Source organism: Mizuhopecten yessoensis, unplaced genomic scaffold (assembly GCF_002113885.1).
Source record: "Mizuhopecten yessoensis strain PY_sf001 unplaced genomic scaffold, ASM211388v2 scaffold10987, whole genome shotgun sequence".
Classification (NCBI taxonomy): Eukaryota; Metazoa; Mollusca; class Bivalvia; order Pectinida; family Pectinidae; genus Mizuhopecten; species Mizuhopecten yessoensis.
The window spans coordinates 651,077-671,830 of NW_018408821.1; the positions used below are offsets into that span (position 1 = coordinate 651,077).

At 36.2% G+C, this 20,754-nt stretch overlaps 1 protein-coding gene across 1 annotated transcript; it reads left to right on the forward strand.

The window, feature by feature from the left end:
* The first annotated feature begins 251 nt into the window (after positions 1–251).
* Positions 252–18,951, forward strand: LOC110464408. Its single transcript, XM_021519608.1, has 3 exons — positions 252–341; positions 9,539–11,817; positions 12,861–18,951. The coding sequence occupies exons 2-3, from the start codon at positions 9,565–9,567 to the stop codon at positions 14,457–14,459; spliced, it is 3,852 nt and encodes a 1,283-aa protein (XP_021375283.1). The 5' UTR covers positions 252–341; positions 9,539–9,564; the 3' UTR covers positions 14,460–18,951.
* Positions 18,952–20,754: the final 1,803 nt, after the last annotated feature.

The following is a 20,754-nucleotide window of genomic DNA, read 5'->3' on the forward strand; positions in this document are numbered from 1 at the left end:
TATTCAAAAATGGAGTTAATTCGAGTTTCTTGCGCCCTATGTATTTTATTATACAATTCAAGCATTTTGTGTGTTTATTCATACGGCCGATTTATGTACGCGTATTGTGACACATTGCTTTAATGTTTATCTAGTATATAACAACCGCAGTGTGGGTGTATATACAATGCTGCACTTGTTATTGAAAAGAGTAGTGATCGTTTACCGTGTAGTCCATAGTTTACAGCACGCTCTTGCGTATGTGTGTGAGTGGGTGTGAGCGTTCAAAATTCTACTTAAACACAAACTGCATAGCACAACGGAAAACTCGGATGTCAGGGAACGTCGTGATGATATATCTGGTAAGTATATGCAATTTATTTACTTTTTTATACCTAAATCAAATATTTGCCATCAGGAGCACAAAAGCTAATAGATATATCAAATTAAAAAAGAAAAAATCTATATTTTATTTTAATATGAATAGTTAAACAAATCTAGGGACATAACTACTATGTGGGCGGTACTACATTGTTTATACTTTTAACAAGTGCTTAATACAGACCCTGTAACATTTGATATGAGAACAATAGCTTTAGAGAATGGTTATGATAAAGTGATTTAGGTACGGCTTTTTCTGTTTTTTTGTTTTATATATTATATTTTTACTTTTTTCTGTATATAAACTTACATAGCTTTGCTGTCGATACAGGCTTTACAAAGCTCCACTGTCGATATAGACTTACAGAGCTCCGCTGTCGATATATACTTACACAGCTCCACTGTCGATATATACTTACACAACTCCACTGTCGATATAGACCTACACAGCTCCACTGTCGATATAGACTTACACAGCTCTGCTGTCGATATAGACTTTACAAAGCTCTGCTGTCGATATAGACTTTACAAAGCTCTGCTGTCGAGTAGATTAACACAACTCTGCTGTCGATGTAGACTTACACAGCTCTGATGTCGATATAGACTTACATAGCTCCACTGTCGATATAGACTTACACAACTCCACTATCGATAGAGACTTACACAGCTCCACTGTCGATATAGACTTACACAGCTCTGCTGTCGATATAGACTTGCACAGCTCCACTGTCGATATAGACTTACACAGCTCTGCTGTCGATATATACTTACACAGCTCCACTGTCGATATAGACTTACACAGCTCCACTGTCGATATAGACTTACACAGCTCCACTGTCGATATAGACTTACACAGCTCCACTGTCGATATAGACTTACACAGCTCCACTGTCGATATAGACTTACACAGCTCCACTGTCGATATAGACTTACACAGCTCCACTGTCGATATAGACTTACACAGCTCCACTGTCGATATAGACTTACACAGCTCCACTGTCGATATAGACTTACACAGCTCCACTGTCGATATAGACTTACACAGCTCCACTGTCGATATAGACTTACACAGCTCCACTGTCGATATAGACTTACACAGCTCCACTGTCGATATAGACTTACACAGCTCCACTGTCGATATAGACTTACACAGCTCCACTGTCGATATAGACTTACACAGCTCCACTGTCGATATAGACTTACACAGCTCCACTGTCGATATAGACTTACACAGCTCCACTGTCGATATAGACTTACACAGCTCCACTGTCGATATAGACTTACACAGCTCCACTGTCGATATAGACTTACACAGCTCCACTGTCGATATAGACTTACACAGCTCCACTGTCGATATAGACTTACACAGCTCCACTGTCGATATAGACTTACACAGCTCCACTGTCGATATAGACTTACACAGCTCCACTGTCGATATAGACTTACACAGCTCCACTGTCGATATAGACTTACACAGCTCCACTGTCGATATAGACTTACACAGCTCCACTGTCGATATAGACTTACACAGCTCCACTGTCGATATAGACTTACACAGCTCCACTGTCGATATAGACTTACACAGCTCCACTGTCGATATAGACTTACACAGCTCCACTGTCGATATAGACTTACACAGCTCCACTGTCGATATAGACTTACACAGCTCCACTGTCGATATAGACTTACACAGCTCCACTGTCGATATAGACTTACACAGCTCCACTGTCGATATAGACTTACACAGCTCCACTGTCGATATAGACTTACACAGCTCCACTGTCGATATAGACTTACACAGCTCCACTGTCGATATAGACTTACACAGCTCCACTGTCGATATAGACTTACACAGCTCCACTGTCGATATAGACTTACACAGCTCCACTGTCGATATAGACTTACACAGCTCCACTGTCGATATAGACTTACACAGCTCCACTGTCGATATAGACTTACACAGCTCCACTGTCGATATAGACTTACACAGCTCCACTGTCGATATAGACTTACACAGCTCCACTGTCGATATAGACTTACACAGCTCCACTGTCGATATAGACTTACACAGCTCCACTGTCGATATAGACTTACACAGCTCCACTGTCGATATAGACTTACACAGCTCCACTGTCGATATAGACTTACACAGCTCCACTGTCGATATAGACTTACACAGCTCCACTGTCGATATAGACTTACACAGCTCCACTGTCGATATAGACTTACACAGCTCCACTGTCGATATAGACTTACACAGCTCCACTGTCGATATAGACTTACACAGCTCCACTGTCGATATAGACTTACACAGCTCCACTGTCGATATAGACTTACACAGCTCCACTGTCGATATAGACTTACACAGCTCCACTGTCGATATAGACTTACACAGCTCCACTGTCGATATAGACTTACACAGCTCCACTGTCGATATAGACTTACACAGCTCCACTGTCGATATAGACTTACACAGCTCCACTGTCGATATAGACTTACACAGCTCCACTGTCGATATAGACTTACACAGCTCCACTGTCGATATAGACTTACACAGCTCCACTGTCGATATAGACTTACACAGCTCCACTGTCGATATAGACTTACACAGCTCCACTGTCGATATAGACTTACACAGCTCCACTGTCGATATAGACTTACACAGCTCCACTGTCGATATAGACTTACACAGCTCCACTGTCGATATAGACTTACACAGCTCCACTGTCGATATAGACTTACACAGCTCCACTGTCGATATAGACTTACACAGCTCCACTGTCGATATAGACTTACACAGCTCCACTGTCGATATAGACTTACACAGCTCCACTGTCGATATAGACTTACACAGCTCCACTGTCGATATAGACTTACACAGCTCCACTGTCGATATAGACTTACACAGCTCCACTGTCGATATAGACTTACACAGCTCCACTGTCGATATAGACTTACACAGCTCCACTGTCGATATAGACTTACACAGCTCCACTGTCGATATAGACTTACACAGCTCCACTGTCGATATAGACTTACACAGCTCTGTTTTACCTTTTGGTTTTATGATTCACTCTGTACCGGATAAACGGCTGATATATCATGGTAACAGTTTCTTAAAGCGGTATATATTGAAATAAATTTTAAAATACAGTTGCAACGATTTAAATTTTAAGCATATCTTGAGTATATTCTCTTTTTTAATCATATTGATTAAATTAAAAAATATGAAATAATGATAAAGATATCACTTCTCAATCCGGTTAAAAAACTACAGCTATAATCACGATTACAAAAGAAGATACTGCACATGGGAATTGGGCTAATATAAATTGAGTTTTGTATTAGAATGTAACAGCACATATTAGTAGTTCTTTTCACGGGTTAAATGTGTTTTACTTGCCCTCGTTCTGTTGAATCTTCACTCGTAAACAGTCATGCACTAAGTCAAACTTGAAACCGAAGTAAGTCTTATCATATATCTCGTAATATCGCAGCTGTTTGTGTGTCAGTTTGAGAGGATCGGACTTAGTACGCGATCCAATTTTACTCTCAGAAACATTCGCCAATTAATTGATGTACTTAAAAAGATACACTTCACTAATGAAATGTCAAGGTCAGTCGTTTCATCCTGTTTGAGATAAACAACACGTGATGCCTTCAAAAATTGAGAAAGCATTGATGTTTGATATATCTTTAAATAGCAAGGAATTCGTGAATGAGCATACTTCAGTACAAGGTCCGGTCACGTGTCGTGGTAGTTAATGACAAGCTAAAAAATCCAAGTGTTATTTTTTAAATTATGTATGTTCTGAGCCATTATACTATCAGTACATTTGTATAGATTTGGTAGATGTAATTGTTTAGCGTACAGTGTATGTTTACGTATTTTAATGAAGTTAGAGTAAATTCCGTTGCCGTTGCACAAAGAAATTCGAATAATGAAAATATTGACTGTTTCATTGATAAGAAAACATGCAAAAAAAGTTTGTATAACATTTAATAGTGCTACAAACACTGTTCTAGGCTACCCTCGATATGTGTGGTCACGGACATCCATGGTTTTGAAAAGAAAGTCTCTTTTAAAAACGGGTTTTGTGGATCTTAGTATAGTAGTTAATAGAGTATATAACGATTTTCCGATTAAAAATATACCCATCTCTCTTAGTTAGTTCGAACTACGTATACAGTAGCGTGTACGCAGTGAAGGAAGGCTCGGCGGATTGATGCATGTACTTATTTCAAATATGGCACCGTTCACGGTTCATTGAACTTACAGTCTGATGACAGCCATAGCTTGAGTTCTTCAGTATATGGTAACATGGAACATATTCGGGATCCCAAATGTCTAATTAACGTCACGTACTTCTTATTCCATGGATGCATATTCCAATTTCTTTGACGGTAAAGTGAACAACGGCGGCTTCGTTATGGAACTCTCGACCGAGAAGAGCAGTGTGTTAATGCGCCTACTTAACGTCTATTACAAATGAATAATTATGTTCCATAGGCTATTCAGATTAACTAATTTAAAATGTTCAAGCTATTAGCAGAAGAACAGTTCCTTGTGTATTTTCTGAATGTATTAATATATCGAAGGGATTCACTGGAACTATGTTACATGTACCCTAGCAACCAAGGCTATTGTAGTTCCCATTGTAGAAACCAGCTTTCTTTGAGTGCTTAAAATATTTTGTGAATGTAAATACAGTTTTAAGGGATAACAGGCTAATGCGCATCATATAATATGCTCGTTGCCAACAGCATTCATACTACCGTATAAGCTGTCAAAATGAAGGTCAATTCTTATAAATTTACAACTACTGATATGCATTGTCATTATATAAATAGCAAACCATATTCACACATCGTTAATTAAAGTGAAGTTGCATATTCGTGTTTAAACTATCAATGACTTAACCGGTGTTTAAAGGATTGTATTTCTATTGCATATTTTCGTATATCCTTGATACTGATAACCACGTTTTACACCTTTTCCGACTGAATTGATGTCACACTTGTTTGTATTGGCCAGCTTCCGATATGTGTTTCCTGATTCAGCATATCATTTACTCAGCTGTTGTAGTATACATTCCGGGGAAGTAAATACAATTTACAGTGCTTTATACAGGACTCCGTAAAAAAATTAAACAAAGCACAAATCCATTGTCAATCGGATTGAAATTAAAATGACATCTAGAAATGATTATAAAAATACTTTTAATATATAACATTTGACGTTAGAAACTGACACATTAGGAATTGACCAGAACAACTAGAAACTTTAGTGTAAACATCCAATAAATACCATGTCAACCTATGTACACATGGAGATGAACGATCTGCTTTCAAATAGTATCGTGCAGATATATATTTCTTTTATGTATATTTATATGTACTTTGTGAAATCATTATTCATTTCCTGTAAAGCGCCTTGGAGTTGATTTGCAAATTGATTAGGTCTCTACATAGATGCTGCATATGATTTATTATTTACAATTAGCGGAATATATACGTCTGCACCAGGTGGCGCTACACAACCTGGACTTCAGTCCTTTACTTGACTGTGTATTTATATACACATAATACATGTTCATACATAACCCTGGTGCAGCTCAGATAACATATGCATTCGTTCATAAATAAAATGGTGTATTTCGCCAATTATGACATAGTTTAATGCAAATGATTAGATCTCAGATAAGTTGTGCCTGAATTCATTGTCACTCAAACGTGCTTATTATGATGTCAGATTCAAAGCTACAAAAAGGAACATTTTGTGGAATTACAATTTAGGTAGGAAGCTGGTGGGTTTAAAAGTTAAAATGGAAAACAAAAATAGCTTTGTACTTCGCAATCTTTTTGTTGACAAAATGTTCTTAACATGTCGCGCTCAATGTATACTACCCTTAATCCTTTGATTTGTTCACTCTGGGTTTATTTCTGTCTAATTATTATACATGGGAGCAACCTATTCAATGTTTCTTGGTCATTTAATTATAATAAAGTAAACAAAACTGAATTACGGTGGTTATGTGCACGACTCCGGATGAATTACTGAAGTTATAAACCTAACATAAAATGAAATACTTTAATTTAAGCGGTAGCCTTATGTTAGTGCTTGTTTGCCTTCAATTTTGTGCTAAATTATGATTGCGCCAATTGAGGTTCCCGCATATTGTTATATATTTGAGGGTGCGCCAATTCATCTATGCGCTAACATGATAAAATTCGATATTACACTAGAATTTGAGTGCGCTAAAATAAAAATGTTTGGATTATAGCTAATGAATACATATTTGTATATGTATATATCATGTCTTAAACAATGTTTACATGAATACATGATATTTATTATATAATATACGATGCATAAGATTTTCATTTAAATCAATGAAACTGTTATCACTTCCGGTTGAGGGAGGATGTTTCTATCCCTTCGTTGAAAACAATTGATTGACGTAATTTTTCATTATAAACTGACGTTATATTACATTTGCGGTTGATGTTAAAAAAAAATCCCCTTCGCCCACACATCCGCTATAAGTGTTTTGTTTTTCTTCATGAGCTGAATTCTGTAGTGAGAGTTTGTTTTTGTTTACAAACATGAACAGTCATGGGATTTTCAGTCTCTCAAAAAAACAGTGGGCAGCAAAAGGCAATCCGGTATATATCATGAATGTGTTGACTTAAAAAAACACACCATTAAATATGAAGTTGATGTTAATTTTAGTATGAGCTCATAGAAATCGGTTCAGCGAAACTGAGATAAGTAGTTTTCTCTCCGTATTTAGACGGACTGCTATTTTATCTATTTACATATCTTGACGATGCGCGTAATTAAATGCTTTATAGTTTCGTATACGGTATTGTGCGTGACTTGCATTCAAATTGTATGGTGTTTTTTCTTATCTTATTCATATAGGGATTGAATGGATTTTTCTTCATGTACATTGCGGCAATGAATAGCAGTAGCTGATTTACATATCATGTGGAGCGCATTAGCACTCCTCGGAAGATATGTAGATCAGCTACTGCTATTGATGCCTCATTGTACATGAAACAAATCCATTCAATTCATATATTTACGTTACGGTGAACTACAATAAAAAAAAGTTACAACACTTTTTGTAGATTTATTCCTTTTGATATTAGTATCGGACAGAAAACCATAAAAAGGAACAGCGAGAACTCCAGCCTACACACAAACTTCAAATGTACAACTTCTGCCATTCAGCTGATTTTGTTGAAACGAAAAATATATATCTAGAATTTAATAACCAACACTTGATATTCCTTTCATTTTTAAAAGTTGATGTTTTTTTGGCATCTAACACCGCATATTGTATATATTTAAAAAAGTTTATGTCCGCACAATTTCAAATCATCGGTCACCATAGTAACAATCTAGGACTCCCGTCGGCATTAGGCACAGAGCTATTGATTTGTTTATCTATCTATCTATGGATAATATTTGTATGTATAAATAGATATTTAACCAGGTAAGGCAAATACCAGCTGTCTGTTTTCAAGTTTGTAGAATTGCAAAGAAATATTAGATCCCGAGGTTTATTCACTAATTACGGTATGGCGTTTACAAATATTTAAAGCACGGCATTCATTGCTCCACTCCAGCTGTCGAATTATCTTTGATATTATACATAATGTTAAAGGTCAGTCAGTAACATTTCGTGCTGTTTCCCCTGGTATATATAAGTACACATGGCACCGGTTACGATGACCAGATATCACCAGTCGGTATTTCAGTGATTATCTTGAAGGATGTTTTATCCTATTTTTACTTGTAATACTTTTCCCTGTTCAAACGACATTTTTTCATTGGTACATGTTACTAACCTGGTGTTATTTATCGACCATGCGCGTGCATGTATCATTTCCCAACAGACCATGCAGGTGCATGGTGTAAAAAGCAACGTCCAAAAAACTCCCCCGCAAACAAGCGAACCATGGGACTGGCCGAATGAGGACATACGCCGATTAAATTTTGATTGTTTTTAAAGATTCCTAGCTTACAAACAATTAAAGTTGTCAGTTAACCTCACGATCTACTTTAAAAAAAAGTTTACGGTCAAAACTTTCCGCCGAAATTACCGCGAAGATAACTTGAAACGTGCTTGCAATCCTAACGAATGCTGATTCATGAGCTGACGAGCGATGTGGATATATTGGTAGTTTTGGTTTATTTAAATAAATATCTAATATAAATCATGACGCTAGTGGTTATTGTTTTTCGTGTGTCGACCATATGGTGACTGAAAATGCAAAACTCTTCCCCGATATATCTAGGTCAAATAGACAAAACAGGGTAAGATTCATAAATAAACGCGTAACATCTTGTGAAAAGAAGACATACAAGCAAAAAAAAGCAGCCTTATTTAGATAATTATATTATCAATGTCACCTTCGTTATTAATATGCGTATGGACACTGGGGTAGACGATTAAAGGGATTTCCATTACATTTAACTACATTTGTAAGTAGGATATAATCATAGAAAATATGTCTCGGGAAACGAAAATGTTGGGAAAATAATCAGCTATTTTCTCTGTCCAACATTGTCTCACTGTCGTTATAGATGTTACCATAATGCATGCGCATCCAATGATTATTTATTTTTGATAAATATTTAGTTCAATTTGAATATTATAATACTCAGATATGACTTTACAAACAGTGATATGCTACTTATTGCCGATGTAAATTATAAATTCAATCAGAGATCCAACATGTCAAAATGTATCTAGTCACGCTTAAAAACGAAGTTATTTACTTTAATTTCATGTCTATGGATGCTTTAACGTGAACGTCTCTTTGCCTTTTTTATGGCTTAAGTATTTTATCTTCAAAACATATCTACTAAACGTCTAATGAATATGTTTGTATTCACAAAAACATCATTTGAAATGAATTTGAATGAAACGTCAGAATGTATAAATTACAACACAAAAACTACGCATAGAAGGTGCACAAGAAATAGTTATTAACATCTACCGCGGACTATATCTCTTATAATTGGGTTTATAAGTGAGTAGGGGTATCTGATATAGAGTAATGTTTATTCACAAAATACTGTGATGTTTTGCAATTGTTAGGTCTTTTTCGTGAAACATTTATGATAGATGTCTATTGCTAATAGCATTCTGATTTGTGTTCACAGGTGTAATAGTGCGAAATACCGTTCAAATGGAAACAGAATTCTTGAAGATTGCATTAGTGTGCTTGACCTTTTTTAATACACTAAGTGCATTGGATACGTCAAGTAAACAGGAACAAAAGACTCCGGGATGGCATACGCAAGCATCGTCAACGAGAACGGTCAATAATCTGACGAATCTAGTGTACCAGTATTATTTAGTTTGTGGTTCAGAATACATATGTGAAAAACAGAATTATGGTTTCATCAGGAACCATCAACCGATAGGTGATTTGGAATTATGCCCGAGATGCAGTTGCAACAAACACTGTGTTCAAAAAGGAGATTGTTGCCCGGATATTATGTTTTCGTTTCCGGATCCGGTTTGTCAAAATACGTCCATAATCGATAACTTACTCAATCCTAACAATCAAAGTAATATAATCGTGGCTTGCCATGACGAATCATCAAATGAAATGAAAGAGAAGTGTAACATGAATTTTACTAATGCCCAGCTCATTCAAAATCCGCCTGTAACATCGGCTAATTATGCATTCACATTTCGTAATAAGTATTGTGCGGAATGTAACGGCGTCTTCAATTATTTTAGCTGGGGTATTAATATTTTGTGTGAAAAGTTTGCCGATTTTAATTTTCTCTCCACCTATGGAGAAATCATGGATTACGCAACTGCAGAAGCTTGCAAAGTAGAGTATGAAGAGGATCAGGAGTCTAGTAAGCACAAGTGTAAGCCCACAAAGTTCCAGCAGCCTTTTCCTATAGATCAATGTAATGTCACAGGGACCTGGCTCACATACGACAGAGACATAGCGAATGCATGTCTATCTGACTACCATCTTAACTATAAAACATATAAAAACGTGTTCTGTTTACTTTGTAATCCCCCCGTTTTATCTACCGAACCTGTAACTTCCTGCAATGTTTCTGGTTCATGGTCACTATACGAAGCTTCACTAATGAATGAGTGTGTCAAACTTAATGCAACACAAAGCACAATGCCCTACAAAAATGTGTTTTGCTTTCTATGTAACCGAAACAACACCAGCCGGTTCCGGTATGACGATGCCGATGCAATTATTGAATTAACTGATTTCCGACCCTTTATTTACCGAATTCGTATACTCGAGTATGCTTTAGATTATTACAATGACATCCTAGGGTCTACTGGGATAACAGATAATGATCTTGTCGCGACACATCTAAACAGCTCAACGTCTCTAAACCACACCAGGCTTATTTTGCTTCATTATGCCATGTTTGGCACAAATTCTTATTGTTCCGCAGAATTTCCCGGAGGATTCTTTGTAGATTCGCCATGTTCATGCGACGAAAGCTGCCTTTTTAGCAGCTCAGCACCATTTTGTTGCCATGACTTTCTCCTCAACAGCACAACGTCGTGTTTGGACAGCGATGTATCAGGTTCAGATCATTTTGCCCCATTAATTGGCGCAATCAGCGGGTGTAATGACATACCAGGACAAAACTCAATCAGATCTAGATGCAGCAGTCGAAACGCGAAAGATATATTTGGTATGCTTCCAGTTACTGCTGGAGATACCATTTTCAAGAACTTTGATTGTTTCAGATGTAATAAACCTGCCCAAAACCTTACATCTCACTGGAATTTTCAAATAGAATGCGACTCCTATCAACATTTCAATTACTTTATTAAAGTAATGGACATAATTGAACACGCACAGCGTAGCAACTGTGTAATTCGGATGATACCAGAGAATCCGAACAACTTCGCGTTTCAAATGAGCTCAATTTACTGTAGTAATCACTACAATACCAGTAGATGTAATGTTACTGGACTTTGGTCGGCGTACGACAAGGACATTGCGCTAGCTTGTGAAAGTTTGGACCTATTTTTACCAAAATACAGGGATTTTAAAAATGTGTACTGCTTTATGTGTAACAGACCATCGACCTCATCTATAACCGGTACAACGGTAGACACATGTATGGTTTCAGCAGAAAATCAGTGGTACGGGGAAAACATTACCACAGCATGTACAACACTGCCAGAAGTACACGGATTTAAACCATTTCGGAATATATTCTGTGCGACATGTTCAGTAGCTAACGCGACGATTATACCAGATATCTGGTTCCCAAGTATCACCATGGGTGGACGACATACTGTACACGTTGATGATGATCATGTGATTGTACAAACAAGTTACCAGGACTTATTTTCTTTTACCAGTCCATCGGTGTCTGTAGAATTGGAAGTGTTGGAAGTAGGGAATGACGACAATGTTATCTACGATAGATTAAATGTAAGTATTTTAGCGACAGTTCGGTTATGTGTTTTAATTTAATTTGCATTTGTATATGTCTTATGCAATGTATATCTGTGTTACCTGATTATCATAAAATACAGAAAATTAAGTCGAATGTGAGCAGGAAACATCGGACATCATATACGATACACCTGTAGTTAGAAACAGCATACACACTGTATAAGGAACTGCTTAAAGGGTTGTATGTAGTTGGCGTGTATTTGTTGTATGCCAGAATATATTCCTCAGTCCAACAAGGACACTTTACAAATCATTAACTACCACTCGTATATACAATAAATCATACATAGGTTAATTATGCTTTAAAGCTACAACGACTGGGAATCGTGTTAGGAATTTTCGGCAATATTTATGTTTGTCATCGATACTCCAGAGGTTTCTCTCACTTTCGCTCTCCACACCCCTGGAATATGACATAGCGAAATTGAAGACACGCGACTAGCTATTTGATTTGTCTCAAGTTAAAGAAAGCATGAAATATCGCGAAGGCTGATACCTGTCTTTTGAAGGTAACAGAGGAGCCACACCCGACTTCAAAGCCAGTCAATTTTACCGTTTCGCAGCCGACAGATTATTTGGATTTCCATCAAAGAATCGAACTATTTTTATCGTTTCATCCACAAGGTGGCGCACACTGAGCCTTCAATTTTCCTATGACATACTCCAGGGGTACAGAGAGCGAACGTTAGCGAAACCTCTGGAGTATCGAGGATGATCTAAGTATGAAAAGAAGCAACTGGTAGTCACTTTTCTCTGATTTCAGAATGACTTGAAAGAAAAATCATTATTATAATATTGTTTTTGATGTACTTCTGTGCTATAATATTTTTATTTTGACAATATAGTAGCATTTTTTACCCTATTCCAAAAATGATTCCCTACTATCAATGACAGTTTTCCTGTCATATGGTTAATCAATAACTACGTATTAGTCGAAATATCAAAGAAAGTTTCACTTCAATTTATAATTTATATGTAAATAACATATTCTCTACAAAATCATTTGCTTATGTTTACAGAACAGGAAACACAACCTGACATGTTTCCCTGGAAAAACGCTTGTGGAAAAGAAATGCCGACCTTTGCTTAAAAATACAAAAAATCTGCGATACGTGTTAGCATTTTCGTTGGAGGGTAACTCATCCACCACTTCACCTGATCTTTTGTTGATAACTGTCAGAACAGAAATAAAATCAAAGATCCATTCTATGGATGGATATATCACTTTCGATTATTTCCATATTGCACTAAATATTTCATGTGATGCAAATTACAATGGAAGTATAGGAATTCGAATTCTTGTGCATGCTTCTTTGTTGATTGTGACAAAGGTGAACCGACTCATGGCAGAAGAAAAACTCATTAATATGACAAGGATGAAGTATAATATTGACAATAGCACGTACCTGACGGCGGACCATTCTGTTGACGCATTCATCCTTCCAGCGGTTCTTGGAACGTTAAGTTTTACGCGTCAATGTTACAAGACAGAGACCAAACCCCGGGACTTCACTTTTCAGCAGACATTCCGTCCAGCAGTTGTGTCTGACCTCTTGCTTTGCACTCATGTTGTCTTACAGTCACAGGATTATGCAATAAACAGAATAGAAATGAGTCTTACCCTGGATAAATCTAGAAGGTCATTTAATTCATTAGAGTACCTTTTAGTTGGCAATGAAGCAAGGATATGCTTGGATGATTTTCGAGAAACGTATGAAAATTATTTGAACACGGATGAAACGAAACCAGAAATCAATATAGCACTCGGGATAGTAACACTGATATGTACAATTGTCTCTCTGGCTTGTCTTTTTCTGACATTTATGACTTATTGTCTGTTTCCTGTTATGCGATCTCTACCGGGTATCAATAACATGAATCTGGTAGTTATGATGTTCTTTGCCCAACTGTTGTTTCAAGTCGGTTTTAATCAGACCTCAATTACCGAACTTTGCAGAACAATAGGAATCTTCATACACTTCTTTTGGCTCTCAACTTTTACTTGCATGAGTGTGTGTTCATTTCATATGTACAGTGTATTCGCTGGCGAACTGATGTCTGGACGGCAGACAGGCAGCTGGAAAAAGAGAATAATGACGTACATGCTTTACTCTCATGGCCTACCTGCTTTAGTAATTGTTATAAACATCATCATTCTGTCTAGTACGTCCGAAGAGGGAGGGATTGGTTATGGAAATACAAGATGTTTCATAAGCAACAAAGTGTCTTTTTATACCACTTTTCTAGTGCCTGTACTGCTCATCTGTATTAGCAATATCTATTTCTTTACGCGAACTGCTTTAAAGATAAAAGGAACTCCGAAAGTGGAGAGTACACAGGAGAAAAGAAACGATTTTGTCATTTATGTTAAATTATTTTCGTTGACAGGTATAACCTGGATTTTATTGGTAATCGACACCTTATTTAGTGTGTCAGCATTTAGTTTCCTTGTTGTATTTTTCACCGTTTGTCAAGGATTGTTTGTGTTTGTCAGTTTTGTTTTAAACAAACGCGTTTTAAAGCGTTATTTTACCCTTTGCTGTAGCAAGAACATGTCACGTGACAACACAACGTCACAGACAACGAAGTCGACAATGGCTAACTCAAGTACCGTCTGACCAAACAAACAAACAAGGATGCTTAACGTATACAATAGTAGGTATGGTTGTGCCATACACTATGGAAGAAGTAAAAATATGTAAAACAAAACATCAAGTCGTTATCTAGCAGTTAAGGCTCCAGTTGTAAAGGCTATTGAGGAAAGTTGAAAAGATATGTAGGTCAACATATTTTTAAGGATCGAAAATATCAATGTGATATTGTAAACAGCTGAAAACTTAATCTTAGAAATATTGAACGTATGTGTGTGTTTTTTGGTGGAATGTCTCATTAGGGTGAGGAAGGCCTTTTTTGTCTTTCCATACCCGCAAAATTATTCCTCATTAAGAACTAACGTTGTTGACATAGTTTCTATAGAAAATGTTACTCAGTCTACTTTTCTGAGTACGACATTGCTTATAAGACAACGTGACCTAGACCTAGACTTATTATCTCAAATGGACGGTTCTTGAGCTGAAACCTTGCACCTTTTTTTAACGATATGTATATGTATGTGAAAATATGTAGATATATACAGAACATGCACGCGTGAACTCTAATTCAACAAAAGTTTTCCTGAACGAAAAGTCACACATGGACCAAATATTTATATTTGCAATAATGGAAGACTTTTAGAAGAGCAGTGTGAGTGAATAATTCAATTCCAATAATACATGATTATTGATCAGCAAAAAGAGTCTTTTCATCGCAGATTTGGTAAAATAGAATATGACTTTTGATACATTGATTTTTTCGTGCCATTGCTAAAAATTGTAATTAAGTATTGGAAACTTTTTTTTCCGGCATGACCATAGCTTGTTATTTCAATCATACCTTGCAGGCCTTTTATGAGAAATTCTTAAGAAGAACTAACAGATTGTTATACAATCGTTCCAGCTGATTATACTATCCAATCTACGGAAGTGGTCAGCACCAACAGTGCTGCACTTATATCTAAACGGAAGTTAATAGGAGGTTAATGTATATCGGCAAAACCACAGTGCAATTAGACAGTGATCCTCAAATCATTTGTTTGATAAATAGTACTATTGTCCTGTGTGTATCTCCTTTATATCAAAGAAATACAGGCGTTATATTGTTTGACTGTATTACACCCGGTGATTATATCATCCGTAATCATTGGTAAGTTGTTAATAGTATCAAGATTGTTAACAAAATAGACGTGATTTAGTGGTATTTTACAGGCAATTGTATCTCTTTCCTATTGCTTCTTTTGTATAAGATTTTGGATCATTTGTATCAGATCAATTTTGTTTTTTAATAAGATGATGTGTATTGTGTAATGTGTAAGGTAATAAGAATGTCCATATATATGAAACAAGTACTTAATACCTCGTTTAGTACAGTCACATGACATAATAACGCTCTCTGAATAATCTCCGATATCATTATGTAAATAAACAGCGTAATAACAGATCAAAAACTGTTATTGCGATGAAGAATACGTTACAATTACTCAAACAATACAATTGGTTATTGTTATTGTGTTGTTCAACACTTTGTACAATTTTCAAAATATTTTGTTCTCAAGTGTTTTATAGACAAAAGCTTTACAAGCCATTGCTGTTGTATCCTGTTCAGATATGTGTTGTTTCTACTGTATCCTAGGTATCATTGCTATCTTTAATCTTCATAAAACTACCTAACATATTTCGTCTATTAGATTTTTTCGTTTGCGATCTATCAAAAGGTTTTAGTATGGTAATGTGTGATTTGTCAGAGGGTGTGATATATCTTTCAATGTCAAAAATAACGTAAACCGTTTTTCTAAGATAAGAAAGTAGATTAGATTACAAAATAATTTAACGATAAATACAATTCCTTTTCATGTTTGATAAGCAGTCATATCAATAACATTACATTTTGTTTAACATGTCGTCGGATTTGATCAGTAGAGATAGCAGACGATTTTCTCTTCTTTTTTATCTAATTTTTCAAGTAAAGGTAAATTACACAAACACTACAATTTCACAACCGCTGCCCTATTATGAATAGGAAATCAATATATTACAGTTGTACATTTGTGACAGTTTTTTTGTGCATTTTATATTATTACAGCATCCATTAAGGAGTATTTAATCTCTGGTGACGTCAGCAGTATGTGTTGTTTTGTGGTAGCCATGCAACAAACTGTCATGTAAAGATAGTGTATGATGTAACCACATAAACGTCCTTTATGTAAAAGCATACATTATGTATGTATGTAAATATATCTCTTGATGAGTAACCTTGTATAATGCTGTATTCATGGCGAGGGATGCCCTTCCATTGCGCCACGTACGTGTACACGATCACCCATTCAATTTGTAAATTGCAATATCAATATTGGATTGAGATTTTTTTTGGTGAAAATATGGTATGTGTATATAATTTTGATATGTAACAAACTTTTGTTTCACACGCACACAGAAATATAAACTTTCATAGTTGGCCAGCAGGATTATTGCATTGTTGTTTTGATATGAGACATGAACGTGATGTGTGAGATTGGTTTTTCGTTAATACAGAGGAAAGCAAGTTTTTGACGAATTCAATGTAGTTGGGAAAAAATTAGAAAATGAACAAAGGAGCCTAATTTATATTCTACGCTTCGCCAACGAAGTGCACATATACAGGAAATTAACAGATTTAAGGAGTGAAGAACTAATTAAAAAAGGTATTTTGTCCAGTAGATCTTTTGTATATATTAAAAAACAAACAAACAAACAAACGCATTTACTTACTTAAATGTCTGAAACATGAACAAACTCGAGTTATACCTGCATGCAATAGTTCCGTTAAGTATAATCTGGATACGCGTATGATAACAATAGAATGGCGATGATAATGAAAAAGTAAAAGAAAAAGTTTAAGTCGCAATCGACAAGCAGATAAAGTGTAGCACTGGTTAATGCTAGTCACGGTCTCTAGCTTGGTACTAAGTAAACAGAAGGTTTACACTGTGACAAGCAGTTTGCCTATTAAGTTATTAATATCGGAAACGAATTTTCTCATGTAGAACATTTTTATATTTCAAGTAAATATCTTATAACCAGTAATGTAAATTGGAAATAAACGCTTCGGAAACACCTTAGTTTTCTAAATTATTTTTATTTTGGTCAACAAAATCGACAATACCATCGGTGCAGTAAGAATCCTCGATCGCCGTTGTATTTTAGCAGTGCATTGATATAAACACTTACCGTATTCCCACGAAACCCATATAGTAGAACAGATGGATATATCGACTTTATTGAATTTAAACAAACTCTCCGTCCGTCCAAGAGGAACCACAGGCACGTTATCCAAATGTGTACCTGATCAATGACCACCTCTCTCGGAGCAGTCACTCCTTCCCTGTCGATGATTATTAACTTGAGTATATATAAGGCACCAACATTTTGGCTATAGAAGCTAGTAAATGTTTATCAGGAGGAATGCATTGCTTATACAGCATTGTCATAATATTTACATTCCGGGTTTTTTCTACCAATATTATGAAATGAAGCTGCAGTTAATACTGAAAAATTGGATCGGTTTTAAGAAACCTGCTGCACGGCTTATCTAAAACGTTTTCTGATAAAAAGTCTGAATCCAGGTTGATCAACCTTTATAATTTATGATACGTTAGAAATAATATTCAACATTCTGCTACTTGGGAAGCAGCGCTAGGTGAGTCAGCTAGAGACTTCTTGAGCAGCTACCTAGACGGCAGGCAGCAGAAGGTCAGACTGCTGCTCGAGACAAACGAATCGGCTTAGAGGAGGAAGGATGTGTTCACCCAAAATGTCCCTTATTGGGGCACTTATTTATGATATTTCTTTTAGCGACATTTTTTACTTTCGTAAGAAAAGTTTTTTTTATATAATCATGCTGACGGCAGTAAGCTCTCAAAGAGAAAAATCGTATAAACTGGTTCAATGTATAATGGAACGAACGTCAAATCCTTAGAAATGTCAAGCGCTTCATACTGGCAGAAAAACAAATAATAGTATTAGGTCGTTAGAAATCGAAGGCTTAGAACGTGGGGCTTTTCGGGGGGTTAAGTGTATTTCAATATCTCTATAACAAAACCTTGTAGAGAGGAAGGAAGAGTCAGAAAAGACAAATTGGTCAATATATCGAAACACCTCCACTTATGTTAAAAGATATTTCAGTTTTGAGGCTTCTCGGGAATAGAACAGCTTGAAAAAAGGAAAATTTTGGTTGAAATTTGATACTATTCTGCCGGCTTGCTTATGTGTTTTCTGACATAAAAATGTGAGTGAGTTGTCCCCCTTGGGTTAACAACAGGTGTTTACATATTTCAGTGTGAATTTTATAGACATTTTAAACAAAATGTTATTCGTGTAATGCAATGAGTTTTATGCAACGCAGATCGTAAATGCATAAATAAAATTGTGCTCATGATTGTCGTATGAATGGCACTCCAGAGTACACATTATTACGTTTATCCTGTATGCGACGTTAAATAAAGTTTCTTGACTTTAGGTTTTTGATTTTGAGTCCAATGCTATGCGTAATTTCGCTTTGAAGTTTGAAAATAAAAACTTATTTAAATTTAACCTCAATGTACAGTGGTATATTTGATGAAGTATTCCTTGTGGTGGTATAGGGTAATTGTTGTCTATAACGATTCCTGCCAACTTGTGATTAGATACGGAAATCTCCTCCGACGAGCCGTTTGGAGAACGACTAAACTTTCCATTGAGCAAGAACATACATGATAACCTGGACCTGCTCTTTACTTTTGCAATGTTAAGTAACTCATGGCTATTAGCTTTCACATGGGATAATAGCATTTTATCAGGGCAAGAGACATTTTTGATGGTTAAGTATTTTAAAGAACAATTTCCGGGATTTGATAGCAATTTACATAGCATTGTGAAAGTCATTTAGTTCAACCAACGACAACATATTAACCAACTGCAGATCATCATTTCTAGCGCAATAGCTGGTTGACAAAAATGGATGCATGCAAATCATCACATGTATGACATTGTAGACAAGCAACTATTTTTATGAAAAGGCCCTTCCAATAAGTGTTATTACAGCGCGACAATACGAATCTGTGTATCAGAACGTTAGTATGACAAGAAATGTATTCATGAGTTGAGACTAATGAGCAGTGTATTTACGATGTGACGTTGACTAGCATTGTTTTTACCATGATACGTTGACTAGCAGTATTTACGATGTGACGTTGCCTTGCAGCGTTTTTACCATGTGATGTTGACTAGCATTGTATTTACTATGTGACGTTGACTAGCAGTGTATTTACGATGCGACGTTGTCTTGTAGCGTTTTTACCATGTGATGTTGACTAGCAGTGTATTTACCATGTGGCGTTGTCTAGCAGTGTATTTACCATGTGATGTTGACTAAAAGTGTATTTACCATGTGACGTTGTCTTGCAGTATTTACGATGTGACGTTGTCTTGCAGCGTTTTTACCATGTGATGTTGACTAGCAGTGTATTTACCAGGTGACTTTGACTAGCAGTGTATTTACCATGTGACATTGTCTTGCAGCATTTGTACCATGTGATGTTGACTATCAGTGTATTTACCATGTGACGTTGACTAGCAGTGTATTAACGAATAGGACGTTGACTAGAAGTGTATTTACCATGTGATGTTGTCTATCAGTGTATTGACCATGTGATGTTGACTAGCAGTGTATTTACTATCTGACGTTGTCTAGCAGTGTATTTACCATGTGACATTTGTACCATGTGATGTTGCCTATCAGTGTATTTACTATGTGACGTTGTCTAGCAGTGTCTTTACTATGTGACGTTGTCTAGCAGTGTATTTACTATGTGACGTTGTCTAGAAGTGTATTTACTATGTGACGTTGTCTAGCAGTGTCTTTACTATGTGACGTTGTCTAGCAGTGTATTTACTATGTGACGTTGTCTAGAAGTGTATTTACTATGTGACGTTGTCTAGCAGTGTCTTTACTATGTGACGTTGTCTAGCAGTGTATTTACCATGTGATGTTGACTAAAAGTGTATTTACAATGTGACGTTGTCTTGCAGTATTTACGATGTGACGATGTCTTGCAGCGTTTTTACCATGTGATGTTGACTAACATTGTATTTACTATGTGACGTTGTCTTACAGTGTATTTACGATGTGATGTTGACTAGCAGTGTATTTACTATGTGACGTTGTCTAGAAGTGTATTTACTATGTGACGTTGTCTAGCAGTGTCTTTACTATGTGACGTTGTCTAGCAGTGTATTTACTATGTGACGTTGTCTAGCAGTGTCTTTACTATGTGACGTTGTCTAGCAGTGTATTTACTATGTG